The sequence below is a fragment of the Tachyglossus aculeatus genome, chromosome 3 (genome assembly GCF_015852505.1).
Source record: "Tachyglossus aculeatus isolate mTacAcu1 chromosome 3, mTacAcu1.pri, whole genome shotgun sequence".
NCBI lineage: Eukaryota > Metazoa > Chordata > Mammalia > Monotremata > Tachyglossidae > Tachyglossus > Tachyglossus aculeatus.
The window spans coordinates 34,093,893-34,115,166 of NC_052068.1; the positions used below are offsets into that span (position 1 = coordinate 34,093,893).

At 46.4% G+C, this 21,274-nt stretch overlaps 1 protein-coding gene and 1 non-coding gene across 3 annotated transcripts in view; one reads left to right on the forward strand and one right to left on the reverse strand.

Moving 5' to 3' along the window:
• Positions 1-20,939, reverse strand: part of PLAC9 (placenta associated 9) — a 34,003-nt gene extending 13,064 nt beyond the window's left edge. For both annotated transcript variants that reach the window (XM_038744004.1, XM_038744003.1), the window contains exon 1: positions 20,779-20,939. In XM_038744004.1, the coding sequence (XP_038599932.1) occupies positions 20,779-20,836 (58 nt within the window). In that variant the 5' untranslated portion in view covers positions 20,837-20,939. The remainder of the gene's footprint in view (positions 1-20,778) is intronic.
• Positions 7,263-7,400, forward strand: LOC119926363. Its single transcript, XR_005450246.1, has one exon. It is a non-coding gene; the product is annotated as a small nucleolar RNA SNORA7 (small nucleolar RNA).
• Positions 20,940-21,274: the final 335 nt, after the last annotated feature.

Consider the following 21,274-nt stretch of genomic DNA (forward strand, 5'->3'; position numbering starts at 1 on the left):
GCTTGCTGCAGACTGGGCATCCATGCGGGCACGACCCTGCTGAGCATAGGTGACTTCTTCCAAAGCAGGTGGGTGCCCGGTCGCCAGGCTGGTCCTCAGCTCAAGGCTAATTGTGCCCTGCAGTCCCCTCCAATCAATCAATCATATTTATTGAGCACTTTTACTGTGTGCAGAGCACTGTACTAAGTGCTTGGGAAGTACAAGTTGGCAACATAGAGAGACAGTCCCTACCCAACAGTGGGCTCGCAGTCGAAAAGGGAGAGACAGAGAACAAAACCAAACATACTAACAAAATAAAATATATAGAATAGGTATGTACAGGTAAAATAAATAGAGTAATAAATATGTACAAACATATACATATATACAGGTGCTGTAAGGAAGGGAAGGAGGTAAGATGGGGGGGGTGGAGAAGGGGACGAGGGGGAGAGGAAGGAAGGGGCTCAGTGTGGGAAGGCCTCCTGGAGGAGGTGAGCTCTCAGTAGGGCCTTGAAGGGAGGAAGAGAGCTAGCTTGGTGGATGGGCAGAGGGAGGGCACTCCAGGCCCGGGGGAGGACGTGGGCCGGGGGTCGATGGCGGGACAGGCAAGAGCGAGGTAATAATTATGGTATTGGTTAAGCCCTTACTATGTGCCAGGCACTGTACTAAGCACTGGGGGGAATACAAGCACATTGGGTTGGTCCCTTGGCCCAGGTGGGGCTCACAGTTTCAATCCCCATTTCACCGATGAAGTAACTAAAGCACAGAGAAGTCAAGTGACTTCGCAAGGTCACACAGCGGACAAGTAGTGGAGCTGGGTTTAGAACCCATGGCTTTCTGATTTCCAGGCTCACGCTCTATCCACTATACTGTGATGGTGATATTTGTTTTAAGCCTTTATTATTAGTCAAGGACTCCATTAAGTCCAGGGAAAGCAGCATGGCTCAGTGGAAAGAGCCCGGGCTTTGGAGTCAGAGGTCATGGGTTCAAATCCCGGCTCCACCACTTGTCAGCTGTGTGACTTTGGGCAACTCACTTCACTTCCCTGGGCCTCAGTTCCCTCATCTGTCAAATGGGGCTGAAGACTGGGGGCCCCCCATGGGACAACCTGATCACCTTGTAACCTCCCCAGCACTTAGAACAGTGCTTTGCACATAGTAAGCGCTTAATAAATGCCATTATCATTATTATTATTATTATGTGCTGGAGTAGATTCTAGACTGTGAGCCTGCTGTTGGGTAGGGACCATCTCCATATGTTGCCAACTTGTACTTCCCAAGCGCTTAGTACAGTGCTCTGCACACAGCAAGCGCTCAATAAATACAATTGAATGAATACAAGATAATTCAGGTCAGACACAGTTCCTGTCCCATAGGGGGTTCATTCATTCAATCGTATTTATTGAGCACTTACTGTGTGCAGAGCACTGTACTAAGCGCTTGGGAAGTCTTCTAGACTGTGAGCCCGCTGTTGGGTAGGGACCATCTCTACTTGTTGCCAACTTGGACTGTGTGCTCTGCACACAGTAAGCGCTCAATAAATACAATTGAATGAATACAATACATACAATAAATACAGTACAATAAATACAAGTGAATGAATACAAGTCAGCAACATATAGAGACGGTCCCTACCCGACAACAGGCTCACAGTCTAGAGTTCACAGTCTGATTTGAGAGGAGAACAGATATTGGATCCCCATTTTACAGATGTGGAAACTGAGGCACAGAGAGGTTAAGTGACTTGCCCAAGGTCACACAGCAGACAAGTGGCAGGGTCGGAATTAGACTCCAGGTTCTCTGACTCTCAAACCCATGCTCTTTCCACTAGGCCATGCTGATGATTCAGAGCTGTTGTCACCAAAGAGGTGAAGGATAATAATAATAATGATGGCATTTATTAAGCGCTTACTATGTGCAAAGCACTGTTCTAAGCGCTGGGGAGGTTACAAGGTGATCAGGTTCTCCCATGGGGGGGCTCACAGTCTTAATCCCCATTTTACAGATGAGGTAACTGAGGCACAGAGAAGTTAAGTGACCTGCCCAAGTCACACAGCTGACAATTGGCAGAGCTGGGATTTGAACCCATGGCCTCTGACTCCAAAGCCCGGGCTCTTTCCACTGAGCGCTGTTTCCCCCAGAAGAGGTTTTCTGAAATTTAGAAAACAACTCTATGGCATGTCATTCATTCAATCGTATTTATTGAGTGCTTACTGTGTGCAGAGCTCTGGACTAAGCGCTTGGGAAGTACAAGTTGGCAACACATAGAGACGGTCCCTACCCGACTACAGGCTCACAGTCTAGAACTTGAGCCTGCTGTTGGGTAGGGACCGTCTCTATATGTTGCCAACGTGTACTTCCCAAGCCCTTAGTCCAGTGCTCTGCACACAGTAAGTGCTCAATACAATTGATTGATAGAAGGGGGAGACAGACAACAAAACATGTAGACAGGTGTCATAATCATCCCGTGTGGGGCTCACAGTCTCAACCCCCACTTTACAAGATGAGGCAACTGAGGCAGAGAAGTGACTTGCCTAAGGTCACACAGCAGACAAGAGTGACCTTGGGCGTTGACTCCCTAACCTAGGGTCCTTCCACTAGGTCATGCAGACTGTTTAAACTCTGAGCTCCTTGTGGGCAGGGAACACTTCTATCAACTCGACCGTATCGTTCCCTCCCAATCAATCAATCAATCGTATTTATTGAGTGCTTACTGTGCAGAGCACTGTACTAAGCGCTTGGGAAGTACAAGTCGGCAACATATAGAGACGGTCCCTACCCAACAGTGGGCTCACAGTCTAAAAGACAGACACGTAGTCCTAGTTACCCGGTAAACACTCCAGTTCCATCAGCCAATTCCATTTCCTGATTGATTCCAGTTCCAAGCAGAACCATTCCCACTCCACAAGGGCCCGGCCGTTCCATCTCCAAGGGTGCCAAGCCTAGACAGGAAATTAATAGTCCTCGACTCCGCTCTCTCATTTACCCCTCACATCCAAGCCATGACTAAAACCTGCCGGTCTCAGCTCCACAACATTGCCAAGATCCGCCCTTTCCTCTCCATCCCAACCGCTATCCTGCTCATTCAAGCTCTCATCCTATCCCATCTGGACTACTGCATCAGCCTTCTCTCTGATCTCCCATCCTCGTGTCTCTCTCCACTTCAATCCATACTCCATGCTGCTGCCCGGATTATCTTTGTCCAGAAACGCTCTGGGCATATTACTCCCCTCCTCAAAAATCTCCAGTGGCTACCAATCAATCTGCGCATCAGGCAGAAACTCCTCACCCTGAGCTTCAAGGCTGTCCACCCCCTCGCCCCCTCCTACCTCCCCTCCCTTCTCTCCTTCTCCAGCCCACCCCGCACCCTCCACTCCTCTGCCGCTGATCTCCTCACCATGCCTCGTTCTCGCCTGTCCCGCCGTCAGCCCCCGGCCCACGTCCTCCCCCGGGCCTGGAATGCCCTCCCTCTGCCCCTCCGCCAAGCTAGCTCTCTTCCTCCCTTCAAGGCCCTGCTGAGAGCTCACCTCCTCCAGGAGGCCTTCCCACACTGAGCCCCTTCCTTCCTCTCCCCCTCGTCCCCCTCTCCATCCTCCCCATCTTACCTCCTTCCCTTCCCCACAGCACCTGTATATATGTATATATGTTTGTACATATTTATTACTCTATTTTATTTGTACATACCTATTGCATTTATTTTATTTTGTTTGTATGTTTGATTTTGTTCTCTGTCTCCTCCTTTTAGACTGTGAGCCCACTGTTGGGTAGGGACTGTCTCTATATGTTGCCAATTTGTACTTCCCAAGCGCTTAGTACAGTGCTCTGCACATAGTAAGCGCTCAATAAATACGATTGATGATGATGATGTTTTAGGCACTTTCAGCTCTAGTGTAGAACCAGTTCTCGTCATAAGGCGCCAATTCTTTACGTTTGGCTAGCTTGACTGTGTCCACCCATTCGGGGACCTTTAGCTTCCCTGACTTTTTGAGGAAGGCAGCCAATACGAGAAGAGCAGTTTTCCCCTGGGCCTCCACCGCTCTTGGGAATTGCTTCAACCACTGACTTTCAGTTGGGAAATGTTCATTCCACGTTGACAGTGGAAGCCCTGAGTTAATCAGGATAAACGATGTTTATTGTTTGTTTCAGCCAATATGTGGATTGTCCAAGGCCAGAACTCCGGTGAGCCCAGCTCTGGGACAACCCCAGTGAAGTTCTAATATACACGAGCGTCTCTATTCACTTGCAGTTTTGTATTCTACCCCCTTAAATACCCAACGTGAAAAAGTCCAGATCTGTGGTAAAAACACATTTATTCCCAACAAGTTCAGGAATAGAGCGTGGGTCTGGGAATCAGAGGACTTGGCTTCTAATCCAAACTCCACCACTTGTCTGCTATGTGACCTTTCTCAAATTAATTCACTTCTCTGGGCCTCATTTTCCTCATCTGTAAAACCTTTTCTCCCTCTCCATTAGCCGGTGATCCCCATGTGGGATGGGGACTGTGTCCAAACTCGTTATCTTGTATAATAATAATAATGGCATTTATTAAGCGCTTACTATGTGCAAAGCACTGTTCTAAGCGCTGGGGAGGTTATTACAAGGTGATCAGGTTGTCCCACGGGGGCTCACAGCCTTAATCCCCATTTTACAGATGAGGGAACTGGGGTACAGAGAAGCAAAGTGACTTGCCCAAAGTCACACAGCTGGCAATTGGCGGAGTCGGGATTTGAACCCACGATCTCTGACTCCCCAGTGCTTAGTATGGTGCTTGCAACCTAATAAATCCTTAACAAATAATAATAGTCTTATTATTATTTTGGATAAGAGACATTACCCCGTGGATTCTACCAAATGAATGTGTTCCATCTGGCTCTTTTCTACATCATTCCAGCAGAAGGATCTCAGAGACCACCTGCGATCATCAGTCTGTGGGGTTGGAAGCCAGGATCCAAAGTAAACGCTTAACAAATACCATCATTATTATTATTATTGTTATTCAGTGGGAGAGCTTGGGTGTGGAGATGAGAGACTTCAGCTTCCAGATTGACCTATTATGGAAAAGACCCTAATAAAATCTGTGGTATTTTATTACTGTAATAATGGTATTTGTTAAGCACTTACCATGTGCCAAGCTCGGCTGTGGGGTAGATTCAAGGTAATCAGGTTGTCCCACGTGGGGCTCACAGTCTCAATCCCCATTTTACAGATGAAGTGGTTGAGGCCAAGTTCATTCATTCATTCAATCGTATTTATTGAGCGCTTACTGTGTGCAGAGCACTGTACTAAGCGCTTGGGAAGTACAAGTTGGCAACACATAGAGACGGTCCCTACCCAACAGTGGGCTCACAGTCTAGAAGGGGGAGACAGAGAACAAAACAAAACATATTGACAAAATAAAATAGAATGAATATGTACAAATAAAATAAATAAAGTAATAAATATGTACAAACATATATACATATATACAGGTGCTGTGGGGAGGGGAAGGAGGTAAGGTGGGGGGATGGAAAGGGGGAGGAGGGGGAGAGGAAGGAGGGGGCTCAGTCTGGGAAGGCCTCCTGGAGGAGGTGAGCTCTCAGTAGCTAATCCCAGTTTGCCACTTGTCTGCTCTGTGCCCTTGGGCAAATCACTTCACTTCTCTGTGCCTCAGTTACCTCATTCTGAAAATGTGAGCCCCTTGTGGGGCGTGGACTGTGTCCAACCTGATTAGCCTATATCTAACCCAGTGCTTGCCAAGTGAAATGAAATGACTTGCCCAGGGCCACACAGCAGACAAATGGCAGAGCCGGGATTAGAAGCTCGCGGGCCCGGACTCTTTCCACTGAGCCGCGCTGCTTATGATGTGCTTACTATGGGCCAAAGCAATGTGCTAGGCACTGGTTGAGATTCAAGATAATCAATCCTATTTATTGAGCGCTTACTGTGTGCAGAGCGCTGTACTAAGCGCTTGGGAAGTCCAAGTTGGCAACACATAGAGACGGTCCCTACCCAACAGTGGGCTCACAGTCGAGATAATCAGATCAGACACAGTCCCTGTCTCCCGCTGGACTCGCAATCTAAGAGGTAGCGTCTACTCTACAAGCAGCACGGCCTAGTGGAAAGAGCACAAGTGTGGGTACAAATAAACATGGCACCTGCCACTGCACGTCCCACGTTGCCTCGCAGGGAAGCAACGTGACATAGTGGAAAGAGCATAGGCCCGGAATTAAGACGACCTGGGTTCTGATCCCAAATCTTCCACTTGTCTGCTGTGTGACCTTGGGCAAGTCATTTCATTTCTCTGTCCCTTCGTTCCCCCATCTATAAAAATGGGGAGTGAGACTGTGAGCCCCAAGTGGGACAGGGACTGCGTCCAACCCGATTTGCTTGTATCCACCCTAGCACTTAGTACGGCGCCTGGCACATAGTAAGCCCTTAACAAATAATAATGATAGTGGCATTTATTAAGCGCTTACTATGTGCAAAGCACTGCTCTAAGCGCTGCAGAAGTTACACGGTGATCAGGTTGTCCTACGAGGGGCTCACAGTCTTAATCCCCATTTTACAGGTGTGGCACAGAGAAGTGAAGACTGTGAGACTGTGAGTCTTCTAGACTGTGAGCCCACTGTTGGGTAGGGACCGTCTCTATATTTGTTGCCAACTCGTACTTCCCAAGCACTTAGTACAGTGCTCTGCACACAGTAAGCGCTCAATAAATACGATTGATTGATTGAAGGGACTTGCCCAAAGTCACACAGCTAAGTGGTGGAGCCGGGATTTGAACCCCTGACTCCAAAGCCCGTGCTCTTTCCACTGAGCCACGCTGCTTCAATACCTCAATTAGTATTATTATTGTATATCCCACAGTACAGTACAGTGCTCTGCACACAGTAAGCGCTCAATAAATACAATTGATTGATTGATCCCACAGTGCCTCATAGGGATAGCAGCATGATCGAGTGGAAAGAGCATAGGCCTAGAAGTAAGGGGACCTGGGTTCTAATCCCAACTTTAACACTTGTCCGCTGTGTGAGCTTGGGCAAGTCAGTTCACTTCTCTGTCCCTCCGTTCCTTCACCCATAAATCAATCACTCATTTATTGAGCGCTTACTGTGTGCAGCTCCTCTCAGGGATGTACCTGGAGCGTTTCCAATACTCTACCAGTCTCAACTGTGAAAGGGAGAAGGAAGCAGTGGCGTATCCATTCCATTCCTAGCTTGGGCAGTGGCTAGTGATTGGAAGGCCATCTGCTACAAGTCAAAATCAATCAATCAATCGTATTTATTGAGCGCTTACTGTGTGCAGCCCCTATCAGGGTTGCACCTGGAGCGTTTCCAATACTCTACCAGTCTCAACTATGAAAGGGAGAAGGAAGCAGTGGCGTATCCATTCCATTCCTAGCTTGGGCAGTGGCTAGCGATTGGAAGACTATCTGCTACAAGTCAAAATCAATCAATCAATCATATTTATTGAGCGCTTACTGTGTGCAGAGCACTGTACTAAGCGCTTGGGAAGTACAAGTTGGCAACAGATGGAGCCGGTCCCTACCCAACAGTGGGCTCACAGTCCCCAGCTCCCTCTCCTTCATGCATCATCTATGCACATGGATCTAATAATTATTATTATTATGGTATTTGTTACATGCTTAACTATGTGCCAGGCACTGTACTAAGCGCCGGGGTGGATACAAGCAGATTGGGTTGGACAAAGTCCCTGCATGGGGCTCACAGTCTCAATCCCCACTTTACAGATGAGGTAACTGAGGCCCAGAGAAGCAAAGTGACTTTCCCAAGGTCACACAGCAGACAAGTGGCAGAGCCGGGATTAGAACCCATGACCTTCCGACTCCCAGGCCCGTGCTGGGAACATAGTAAGCGCTTAATAAATGCCATCATTATTATTATTATTATTGAGAAGCAGCGGGGCTCAGTGGACTGAGCCCGGACTTGGGAGTCAGAGGTCATGGGTTCCAATCCCGGCTCCGCCGCTTGTCAGCTGTGGGACCCAGGGCAAGTCACTTCACTTCTCTGGGCCTCAGTTCCCTCATCTGGAAAATGGGGATCAAGACAATCATATTTATTGAGCGCTCCCTGTGTGCAGCCCCTCTCAGGGTTGCACCTGGAGCGTTTCCAATACTCCACCAGTCTCAGTTATGAAAGGGAAAAGGAAGCAGTGGCATATCCATTCCATTCCTAGCTTGGGCAGTGGTTAGCGATTGGAAGGCCATCTGCTACAAGTCAAAATCAATCAATCAATCGTATTTATTGAGCGCTTACTGTGTGCAGAGCACTGTACTAACACGTGCTAGGCAGCAGCGGTTTGGGAGAAAGTCGAGGGCAGAGACTCGTATTTACTGGGCGGAAGGAGGTAATGGTAAACCGCTTCCGTATTTTTACCAAGAAAACTCTATGGATACACTACCGGAATGATTGCCGATGGAGGTGGGGCGTTTTGGGAGAGATGGCCCAGTAGAAATGGCTCAGTGGAAAGAGCTCGGGCTTTGGAATCAGAGGTCACGGGTTCAAATCCCAGCTCCGCCAATTGTCATCTGTGTGACTTTGGGCAAGTCACTTCACTTCTCTGGGCCTCAGTTCCCTCATCTGGAAAATTGGGATTAAGACTGTGAGCCCCCTGTGGGACAACCTGATCACTTTGTAACCTCTCCAGCGCTTAGAACAGTGCTTTGCACATAGTAAGAGCTTAATAAATGCCATCATTATTATTATTATTCTCTGGGCCTCAGTTCCCTCATCTGGAAAGTGGGGATTGTATGTAAGCCCTCTGTGGAACAACCTGATCACCTTGTAGTTTATTTATTTATTTATTTTACTTGTACATATCTATTCTATTTATTATATTTTGTGAATATGTTTTGTTTTGTTCTCTGTCTCCCCCTTCTAGACTGTGAGCCCGCTGTTGGGTAGGGACTATCTCTATATGTTGCCAACTTGTACTTCCCAAGCGCTTAGTACAGTGCTCTGCACACAGTAAGTGCTCAATAAATATGATTGATTGATTGTAACCTCCCCACCGCTTAGAACAGTTCTTTGCACATAGTAAGCGCTTAATAAATGCCATTATAATTATTATTATTATTATGCATCCATGGAGTCTTCTAGACTGTGAGTCCACTGTTGGGTAGGGACCATCTCTAATATGTTGCCAACTTGTACTTCCCAAGCACTTAGTACAGTGCTCTGCACACAGTAAGTGCTCGATGAATACGATTGAATGAATGAATGAATGGAGTCGCTGTGGGTCGGAGACGACAGCATAAGACAAGACAGTATACGGAGCACTGTACTAAATGCTTGGGAGAGCACAACTCAACCGTGTAACAGCCTCACTCCCTGCCCACAATGAGTTTATAGTCTGCAGTGGGAGACGGGCATTAATATAAATAAGTTACGGCTAAGTACATAAGTGCTGTGGGGCTTGGGTGAGGTGGTGGTAAAAATAGGGGGCGAGTCAGGGTGAGGCAGAAGGGAGTGGGAGAAAAGGAAATGAGGGCCTCGTCCTTTGGGCAAGTCACTTAACTTCTCTGTGCCTCAGTTCCCTCATCTGTAAAATGGGGATTGACTGTGAGCCCCCCGTGGGACAACCTGATCACCTTGTAACCTCCCCAGCGCTTAGAACAGTGCTTTGCACATAGTAAGCGCTTAATAAATGCCATCATTATTATTAGAAGGTCTCTTGGAGGAGATATCAGAAATAAGTGAAATGGGGGTTAATTAATAATGGCATTTATTAAGCACTTACTCTGTGCAAAGCACTGTTCTAAGCCTCCTCCCGCCTACTTAAACTGTGAATCCTGTGTGGACACAAGGATTGTGTCCATTCTGATTATCTTCTATCTACTCCACGCTCAGTACAGTGCTTGTCATATAGTGAGCGCTTAATAAATGCCATCATTATTATTATGATTAGAAGGTCTCTTGGAGGAGATACCAGAAATAAGTGGAATGGGGGTTAATTAATAATGGCATTTATTAAGCACTTACTCTGTGCAAAGCACTGTTCTAAGCCTCCTCCGCCTACTTAAACTGTGAATCTTGTGTGGACACAAGGATTGTGTCCATTCTGATTATCTTCTATCTACTCCACGCTCAGTACAGTGCTTGTCATATAGTGAGCGCTTAATAAATGCCATCATTATTATTATGATTAGAAGGTCTCTTGGAGGAGATACCAGAAATAAGTGGAATGGGGGTTAATTAATAATGGCATTTATTAAGCACTTACTCTGTGCAAAGCACTGTTCTAAGCCTCCTCCCGCCTACTTAAACTGTGAATCTTGTGTGGACACAAGGATTGTGTCCATTCTGATTATCTTCTATCTACTCCACGCTCAGTACAGTGCTTGACATATAGTGAGCACTTAACGAGTACCATAATGATAAATGGTTTCAATCACCTAATCGATCAATCGTATTTATTGAGCACTTGCTATGCGCAGAGTACTGCACTTACCACTAGGAAGAGTTCACTAGCATTAACTGACATGACCCCTGCCCTCTAGGAGCTTACTGTCTAGTGGGAAAGACTTTGTCATTATCACCATCACTAATGGTATTTATTGAACACTTATTATGTGCAGAGCACTGTACTAAGTGCTTGGGAGAGTATGGTATAACAGTCAGTAGACGTGTACCCTGCCTTCAACAAGCTTACAGTCTAGAGAACGTACTTGTGTTATGCCGTCGTGTTAGACCCATAGCGATGCCATGGACATGTCCCCCCAATCTTACCTCCTTCCCTTCCCCACAGCACCTGTATATATGTATATATGTTTGTACATATTTATTACTGTTTATTTTACTTGTACATATCTATTCTATTTATTTTATTTTGTTAGTATGTTTGGTTTTGTTCTCTGTCTCCCCCTTTTAGACTGTGAGCCCACTGTTGGGTAGGGACTGTCTCTATATGTTGCCAACTTGTACTTTCCAGTGCTTAGTACAGTGCTCTGTACACAGTAAGTGCTCAATAAATATGATTGATTGATTGATCTCCCCGCTCTCCATCTGCAGTCGTTCTGGCAGTGTATCCATAGAGTTTTCTTGGTAAAAATATGAAAGTGGTTTACCATTGCTGCCTTCTGCGTGGTCAACTTGAGTCTCTAACCTTGACTCTCTCCCACGCCTACAGATGCTAAAATACATTGCAGGAAGGGAGGAGACAGAAGTTCCTATTCTTATTGTCAGTGCAATGGTGGGATTGAAGCACCCAGGGGGAGATTTATTCATTCATTAAATCGTATTGAGTACTTACTGTGTGCAGAGCACTGTACTAAGCGCTTGGGAAGTACAAGTTGGCAACATAGAGAGACGGTCCCTACCCAACGGCAGGCTCACAGTCTAGAAGGGGGAGACAGACAACAAAACCAAACATATTAACACAATAAAATCAATAGAATAAATATGTACAAATAAAATAGAGTAATAAATCTGTACAAACATATACAGGTGCTGTGGGGAGGGGAAGGAGGTAAGGCGGGGGGAGGGGGAGAGAAAGGAGGGTGCTGAGTGTGGGAAGGCCTCCTGGAGGAGGTGAGCTCTCAGTAGGGCCTTGAAGGGAGGAAGAGAGCTAGCTTGGCAGATGGGCAGAGGGAGGGCATGCCAGGCCCGGGGGATGATGTGGGCTGGGGGTCGACGGCGGGACAGGCGAGAACAAGGTACGGTGAGGAGATTAGCAGCAGAGGAGCGGAGGGTGCGGGGTGGGCTGCAGAAGGAAAGAAGGGAGGTGAGGTAGGAGGGGGTGAGGGGATGGACAGCCTTGAAGCCGAGTGTGAGGAGTTTTTACCTGATGCATAGGTTGATTAGTAGCCACTGGAGATTTTTGAGGAGGTGAGTAACATGCCCAGAGTGTTTCTGCACAAAGACGATCAGGGCAGCAGCATGAAGTACAGATTGAGGTGGGGAGAGACAGGAGGATGGGAGATCAGAGAGGAGGCTGATGCAGTAGTCCAGTCAGGATAGGATGAGAGATTGAACCAGCAGGGTAGCGGTTTGGATGGAGAGGAAAGGGCGGATCTTGGCAATGTTGCGGAGCTGAGACCGGCAGGTTTTGGTGACAGCTTGGATGTGAGGGGTGAATGAGAGAGCGGAGTCGAGGATGACACCAAGGTTCACTTCAACACGATGCCTCTGTTACCTTATCTGTAAAAGGGGAATTAAGACCTCGAACGCCATGAGGGATATGGACTGTGTCCAGCCTGATGATCTTGTATCTACCGCAGCACTTAAAACAGTACCAGGCTCATTGTAAGTGCTTAACAAATATCATTTTTTTATATAAAAAGCTCCTCCCCAGGAGGGAATCCTCCTCCCACTGCCGTGTGGGGCAGGTAATGTGTCTGTTTATCATTGTACTGTAATCTCCCAAGCATTTAGTACATTGCTCTGCGTACAGTAAGCATTCAATAAATATGACTGACAGAAGAAATGGGTGAGGATTTTAGTATCTTTTCCCCATTGATACACAGGATTGTGAGCCCGTTGTTGGCAGGGGTTGTCTCTATGTGTTGCTGAATTGTACTTCCCAAGTGCTCAGTACAGTGCTCTGTACACAGTAAGTGCTCAATAAATACGATTGATTGAATGAATGACTGGGATCTAACCACCCCCATTCTTAATTTCCCTCCAGTCCCCCATGTTTTGGTCTAACTTCCTCTAGGGAGGAATTGCCATTTTCAACTCCACATCCTGTTCTCTTTGGTCTGGCATGAAATACAGTGACGGCTATTCATGCTGGAGCAGGGCCTTGGGCGGAGCCGTCCGGCTCCGGGAATGAGAAAGAAATTCAGCTGGGCGGAGGTTGGAGAATTGCTGACTGATTGTGTCATTGAGGAGTGCCATCTGAAATGAACTGTGGGTCTTTTAAGAGCTATAGAACATGCTTCATAGAAAACATAACTTCTCCATGCCTCGGTTACCTCATCTGTAAAATGGAGATTAAGACTGTGAGCCCCAAGTGAGACAACCTGATTACCTTGTATCTTCCCCAGTGCTTAGAATGGTGCTTGGCACATAGTAAGTGATTAATAACAATAATAATAATGGCATTAAGTGTTGAGCCAAGCACTGGGGTAGATACAATTTAATCAGGTTGCCTCATGTGGGACTCACCGTTTTAATCCCCATTTTCCAGATGAGGGAACTGAGGCCCAGAGAAGTTAAGTGGCTTGCCCAAGGTCACACAGCCCACAAGTGGCAGAGCCAGGATTAGAAACCAAGACCTCTGTCTCCCCAGCCTATGCTCTTTCCACTATACCATTCGCTTAATAAATACCATAATTATTATTATCATTATTTTTACATGCCCATACATACAATAGCCCCCTGTGAACGGAGGGAGGCTGAGGTCTCAAGCAGGCCTCTTACTTTCTCCCTAAAACAACTTTTAAGGAAATAGGGGTGTGCTTAAGGAAGAGATTCCCAGGTAAGTACCCACGTGGAAGAGCAGGAGGAGGGAAGCCAACCTTTCACCCTAGATCCCTAACATTGTCTCAGCATTAAGTGCTTCGTACAGTGCTCGGCACCGAGTAAGCAAAAAACAAATGTCATTGATTCAGTCAGTCGTATTTATTGAGCACTTACTGTGTGCAGAGCAGTGTATTAAGCGCTTGGCTAGTACAAGTTGGCAACATATAGAGGCGGTCCCTACCCAACAGTGGCTCACAGTCTAGAAGATTGTGCAGAAATGTAGAGTAGTGAGCTACCCAGTACCAAAAAGCATCCATGTGGGAAAGGAACTGTGTCTAATGTAACTGAATTGTATCTATAGATGCTCCAGCACTTAGTACAATGCCTTAGCATAAACTAAATGAGAAGCAGCAGGGCCTAGTGGAAAGATCACGGGCTTGAGAGTCAGAGGACCTGAGTTCATTCAGTGGTATTATTGGTCAGCTACTGTGTGCAAAGCACTCTACTAAGCACTTGGGAGAGTACAATACAATAATAAACTGCCACTTTCCCTACGCACAATGAGCTTGCAGTCTAGAAGGGAGGGAGACAGGTGTTAATATATTAAAAAAAATTACAGATATATATTTAAGTGCAGTGGGGCTTGGAGGGAGGAAGAATAGGTGGAGCAACTCAGGGCGAAGAGGAAAGGGGGTGCTTAGTAAGGGAAGGCTTCCTGGAGATGTACCTTCAATAAACTTCGAAGAGGGGAGAGTAATTGTCTGGTGGATCTGAGGAGAGAGGGTATTCCAGGCCTGAGGTAGGATTCATTCAACCATATTTATTGAGCGCTTACTGTGTGCAGAGCACTGTACTAAGTGCTTGGGAAGTACAAGTTGGCAACATACAGAGATGGTCTCTACCCAACAACGGGCTCACAGTCTAGAAGATGTGGGCCAGGGGTCAGCGGCGAGACAGGTGAGATAGAGGCACAATGGGAAGGTTAGTATTAGAGGAGCAAAGTGTGCCAGCTGGGTTGTAGTAGGAGAGAAGTGAGATGAGGTAGGAGGGGGCAAGGTGATGGACTGCTTTAAAGCCAACGGTGAGGTGTTTTTGTTTGATATGGAGGTGGATGGGCAACCACTGGAGTTTTTTGAGGACTGGGGTGACGTCGTCATCATCATCAATCGTATTTATTGAGCGCTTACTATGTGCAGAGCACTGTACTAAGCGCTTGGGAAGTACTAATTGGCAACATATAGAGACAGTCCCTACCCAACAGTGGGCGCACAGTCTAAAAGGGGGAGACAGAGAACAAAACCAAACATACTAACAAAATAAAATAAATAGAATAGATATGTACAAGTAAAATAAATAAATAAATAGAGTAATAAATATGTACAAACATATATACATATATACAGGTGCTGTGGGGAAGGGAAGGAGGTAAGATGGGGATGGAGAGGGGGACGAGGAGGAGAGGAAGGAAGGGGCTCAGTCTGGGAAGGCCTCCTGGAGGAGGTGAGCTCTCAGCAGGGCCTTGAAGAGAGGAGGAGAGCTAGCTTGGCGGATGGGCAGAGGGAGGGCATTCCAGGCCCGGGGGAGGACGTGGGCCGGGGGTCGATGGCGGGACAGGTGAGAACGAGGCACAGTGAGGAGGTGAGCAGCAGAGGAGCGGAGGGTGCGGGCTGGGCTGGAGAAGGAGAGAAGGGAGGTGAGGTAGGAGGGGGCGAGGGGATGGACAGCCTTGAAGCCCAGGGTGAGGAGTTTCTGCCTGATAAGTTTCTGTAGAAAAATGATCTGGGCAGCAGCAGAGTGAAGTATGGACTGTCTAGTGGGAAAGACTTCGTCATCATCACCATCACCAATGGTATTTATTGAACACTTACTACGTGCAGAGCACTGTACCAAGTGCTTGGAAGAGTATGGTATAACAAAGTCGGTAGACATGTATGGACTGGAGTGAGGAGAGAAAGGTGGCTGGGAGGTCAGCAAGGAGGCTGTTGCAGTAACCCAGATGGGATAGGATGAGTAATTGTATTCATTCATTCAATTGTATTTATTGAGCACTTACTGTGTGCAGAGCACTGTACTAAGCGCTTGGGAAGTACAGGTTGGCAACAGAGACGGTCCCTACCCAACAACGGGCTCACAGTTTAGAAGGGGGAGACAGACAACAAAAACAATATGGTAGCCATTTGGATGGAGAGGAAAGGGCAAGTTTTAGTGATGTTGTGAAGGTGGGACTGACAGAATTTAGTGATGGATTGAATATGTGGGTTGAAGGAAAGACAGGAGTCAAGGATAACGCCAAGGTTATGGGCTTCGAAGAGAGGAAGGTTGGGGGTGCCGTCTACAATGACGGGAAAGTCAGGTGGAGGACAGAGTTCTAATCCCCGCTCTCTACTTGTAACCTTGGGCAAAGCACTTCTCTGTGCCTCAGTTACTTCATCTATAAAATGGGGATTACCACTGTGAACCTCATGTGGTACATGGACTGTGCCCAAAGTGATTAGCTTGTATCTGCCTCACCGCCAAGTACAGTGCCTGGCACATAATAAGCACTTACAAATATTAAAATACCATTACAGTACGGTTACAAGTACCAGTTTTTATTACTAATTGTTAATAGTAAAAGGCAAATGCAACCAAGTACAACTAGTCAAAGTCTCTTTTCACCCATCCACCCACACTCCCTGCCATTCTCTGTGCCTCAGTTACCTCATCAGGAACAAGGGGTGTAAAAGTGTGAGTCCCACGTGGGACAACCCGATTACGCTGTATCTACCCCAGTGCTTAGAACAGTGTTTAGCACCTTGTAAGCACTTAACGAATACCATAATTGTTATTATTACAGTACTCTGCACCCAGTAAGTGTTCAATAAGTTCCACTGCTTTATAGTAAGGGGCAAAGATCTTTGATTTGAGAGCATTACTTTATGTCTGTAGAATTGCTAGTTAGTAGCTGTGAAACTCTCACCTTCATTTTTAGCAGCACGGTTCTTCCTTTCTGAATATTTAGAGTGTATAATTGTGTGACTTGGGCATTTGGAAAGCTCCCTATGCAGCTAATAATAATAACAATAATAACCGTAGTACTTTGCGAGTGTATAGTTGAGTGACTTGGGCATTTGGAAGCCCAAGCAGTGTGGCTCAGTGGAAAGAGCCCGGGCTTTGGAATCAGAGGTCATGGGTTCGAATCCCAGCTCCGCTACATGTCTGCCGTGTGACCTTGGGCAAGTTACTTGACTTCTCTGTGAGCCCACTGTTGGGTAGGGACCGTCTCTATATGTTGCCAACTTGTACTTCCCAAGCGCTTAGTACAGTGCTCTGCACACAGTAAGCACTCAATAAATATGATTGATTGATTGATTGATTCCCTGAGCCTCAGAGAACCGTGGGACAACCTGATCACCTTGTAACCTCCCCAGTGCTTAGAACAGTGCTTTGCACATAGTAAGCGCTTAATAAATGCCATTATTAGATTAAATGATGTGGCCTGGAAGGAAAGGTGTAAGACTCCAGTCAATCAATTAATCATATTTATGGAGCACTTACTGTGTGCAGGGCATAGTACTAAGCACTTGGGAGAGTACAACACGACAATATGACAGAACATTCCCTGCCCATCGCGAGCTTACAGTCTAGAGGGGGAGATAGACGTTAAATTACAGCTATGTACATAAATTCTGGGGATGGTGCTGGGGGCTGGTGTGTAGTAAATGATGAGCAAGTCCAGGTGATGCATAAGGGAGTGGGAATAGAAATGAGGGCTTAGTCCGGGAAGGCCTCTTGGAGGAGGTGTGCCTTCAATAAGACTTTGAAGGTGGGAAGAGTAATTGTCTGTCAGATACAAAAAGAGAGGGCAGTCTATGCCAGAGGCAGGATGTGGGCGAGAGGTCAGCATCAAGGTACAGTGAATAGTAGATCTGCAAGGGCCTGAAATTCTACAATCATTCATTCATTCAGTTGTATTTATTGAGCGCTTACTGCGTGCAGAGCACTGTACTATGCACTTGGAAAGTACAGTTCAGCAATAGAGACAATCCCTGCCTGCATCAACCTTAGAATCCATCCACCAATCAATCATATTTATTGAGCATTTACTGTTACTCTGCATGCCCATGTAGCATATAACATGATGATATCATAGGGAATGCTGTATGTGACAGAACATTTTATACTATGGGAAAGCATCGTAAATTTTCCTCTACATGTAGCAGCCAAATGTCTGAAGCTGGCCCTACTCAGCACTAATCAGCTTCCTCTGCAAGCGCACCTGACTATAACTGAGGTACTTGTTCAGTACATACTATGTACCAAGTCCTGTGCTAGACACTGGGGTAGATACAAGATAATCAGGTCAGACACAGTCCCTGTCCCACATGGGGCTCACACTTTAAGGGGGAGGGAGAACGGGTACTGAATCCCCATTTTACTTGGGTGAGAAAACTGCGGCACAGAACAGTTAAGTAACTTGCCCAAGGCCCTGCGGCAGATAAGTAGCGGAGCTGGGATTAGAACCCAGGTCCTCTGACTCCCAGGTGGGGGCTATTTCCACTAAACCACGCTCCCAAGAAGGAGAGAGTGAAGTGAGGGGATTGTTCATCTAGCAATTGGGCAGAGAATAGAGAACTAATAGAATTTAGGACTTCCTTGGGGCAGTTACAGCTAAAATGAAGAGGAGAGGAGCACTAATGATGATGATAATAATAATAATAATAATAATAAGATTAGTTAAGTATTTACTATGTCCCCTCTCAGGAACGCACCTGGAGAGTATCCAGTATTCAACCATGGGGGATAGAGTCAAGCAGAGGCCTACCCATTTCATTCCTAGCTTGGGCAGCGGCTAGCGAGTGGAAGGCAATCGGCTGCCAGTTAAAACTCACCTGAGCTGGGCAGCAGTGGCAAGGAAGAAAAGCCAGGGCAGAGACTCATGTTTACTGCACGGAAGAAGGCAACGGTAAACCACTTCTGCATTTTTACCAAGAAAACTCTATAAATGCACTGCCAGAATGATTGTAGATGAAGGTGGGGCATTCTGGGACTGATGTGTGAATGGAGTCGCTACGGGTCAGAGACGACTCGACGGCATAAAACAAGACGAGACTTACTATGTGCTAAGGACTGTGCTAAGAGATGGGATAGGTACCAAAAGAATCAGGTCAGACACAGTCCCTGTCCCACACTGGGCAGGTATTGAATCCCCATTTTACAGATGAGAAAATGGAAGCACAGAGAAGTTAAGCAACCTGCCCAAGGTCATTCAGCAGTCAGTAGGGCGGGTATTAGAACTCAGATCGTCTGATTCCCAGGTCTGTGCTTTTTTCCACTAGGCCAAGTGGCTTCTTTATAAAAATACCACTGGTTCCCAATGGGGACTGGATGGTTGTTAGCTAGTCTTTTCAAATGGCCTTGCCTTATCTGAGCAGTTGTGACTTCTTAAGGCTTTTGTTGGGTTTGGATCCTGTAAGGATGGTGGACTAGCAGGTTAGATCCTGGGTGTGAAGTCTGGAGCCTGACATCCCGTCCTATCTCTAATTCACTGGGCAACCTGGAGCAAGTCACTTAACCTTTCTTTGCTAATTTCCTCTATCTGTACATTGGGAATGAATTATATTTCCCTCTCTTCCCTCAAAGAGAGACCACAGTAATTAAATGAGATGGATGAAAAAGTGCTTTTGAGTGCTTAGGAAGAAGGATGCTCTGGGAGTCCAAAGAAGTATTATTATTATCGTTTTGCCTTTGGTGGGTAAAGGAAGGAGCTGGAAAATCCTTGGGTAACTGGGAGAGCAGTGGTGAGAGAAGAATCCAAGTGGGCTTTAAAGGCTTTGAAACTGCCATCCCCTCATCGCAAGAGTCCCTGGAGAGGTCAAATTTTCGAGCATTTTCTGCTTTTGCTCCTCTAGAGACGAGCAAATTCAAAGAATGGCCAAAGGGGTTAGCAGCTTGTGAGATGAAACTTCCAGGACCACTTGTCCTCCAAACCCCTTGTGATTCCCTGGAAAAGAAATTTCCCTCGGGAACCTCCCATCCTCATTAATTTGACCATCATCCCTATTATCATAAGCACTGATTCATACTTGCTTAAGCCCAGGAAAATGCAAAGTGAGTCAGTCACTTAACCCCCCTACCCAGACAGAGCTTCTCCATGGAGCCAGTGGGGAGAGAGTGAGAGAAGACAAAGGTAGCATGTGGAGAGAATTGTTTTGGCCCTGAAGACTTAGACTCAGCTCTTTCCCTTAGAATATTTTTCCCCTTCCCACTCTATCCTAACAAATAGCCATGAATTTCGCTGCAGAAAGTCAAAAGACCATGGAGCCACAAAGTCCCCAAACTCTGACTTCGATCAAGTTGACTAGAAACAGAATCGTGGGAGGCGTTGAACTCTGAGTGGGATGGGGGAAGTGAATACAGTCTGATGACTATGAGGGTTTTAAAACAGGATCATTTGGGTTATAACAGAAACAGACAAATCTGAGCCAGCCAAGCACCAGTGTTCTGGGCAAATAAATACACCTGGATTCACTTTAATTGCAGAAGGGGTGACACAGCTGTGCTTGTAAAAATAAATAAATTCAAACTTCCACATTTTAAAAAATAATTCAGAGAAAAAACCTATTTTCAGAGGCTAAGAAAAAAAACACTCGAGAAAAGATGAAGAATCAAACAGCTTTCTCTGTTTGGGGATTCATTCATTTATTCAATCATACTTACTGTGTGCAGAGCACTGTACTAAGCGCTTGGAAAGTACAATTTGGGAAAAAATAGAGGCAATCCCTACTCTACCAATGGGCTCACGGTTTAGAGCAGATTTGTACTTCCCAAGTGCTTAGTACAGTGCTCTGCACACAGTAAGCGCTCAATAAATATGATTGAATGAATGAATAGAAGGAGGGGAGACTGACAACAGTGGGGAGACAGTGATCTGACAAGGACCACTATGGGACTGAGCTGGAATCAAGGCATCCTTACGCAAGGATGCCTTGGGCAAAGTTGCTGGGTTAAGGCACAAGTGAGACACAGCTGGGATTCAGCTGTGTTCGATTGATACAAGGTCCCCAGTTATTCCACAAGGACCATCCTGAAAAAAAAATCAAGTGCCAAAAGAGTTTCAGAGGACAGCCAGGCTTTTTCCAAATGCTTGCGTGTGTGGCACTGACTGCGATGACGCTATCTGTAAGCTTCCAGTTTCTGGACCGTGGTTACTTTTCAAAACAACGCACTAGTACACACGCTTGTTCCATTCCCCCCTTTTAAAAAAATGACAGAATTCACTCTTGTCTGCAACCCCTATCTCAAAGAAGTTCCAATTCCCCAAAACATCTAGGGTCAGGGGATCTACCCCGACTCAGAACTAGCTAGTTTCTTTTACACCCTCAAGTCTGAACTCCGGGGCATTTGAAATCACTCACCCGAGAAGCCGTTCTTCTGGATCACTAAGATGCAAGCCAGAGCCCAGATGAAGTGCATGGTTCCTCCTCCCCAACCTGCTGTGAACTGGAGATGCTCTCGAGTCCGAGATACGAGTAGCAGCGAACAAGTCCTCCTGCTGCTATAGAATCCCCACTCTGGGCTTTTATGAAGAGGTTCAGTGAGAGCGTGGAGAGGAAATACTCCAAGCCTGAGCCAAAATTCTTAGGCTGTTCCCTCTTTCCTCGCTCCCAGGGAAAACATGCACACGCACATGTTCTGCAAACTTCACAAAGCATCCAATTACTCAAACAGGCTGGCTGGCTGTGGTCCAAACTTCCAAACCTCTCTTCTGGATGAAGCAGGAATTAGACGGGGGATTATAACTACATCCCATAAATAGGATTGAGTAAACATAAAGGTAACTATGGATGTGTTTATGCTTTTTTAATGTCTCTATATGTTGCCAATTTGTACTTCCCAAGCGCTTAGTGCAGT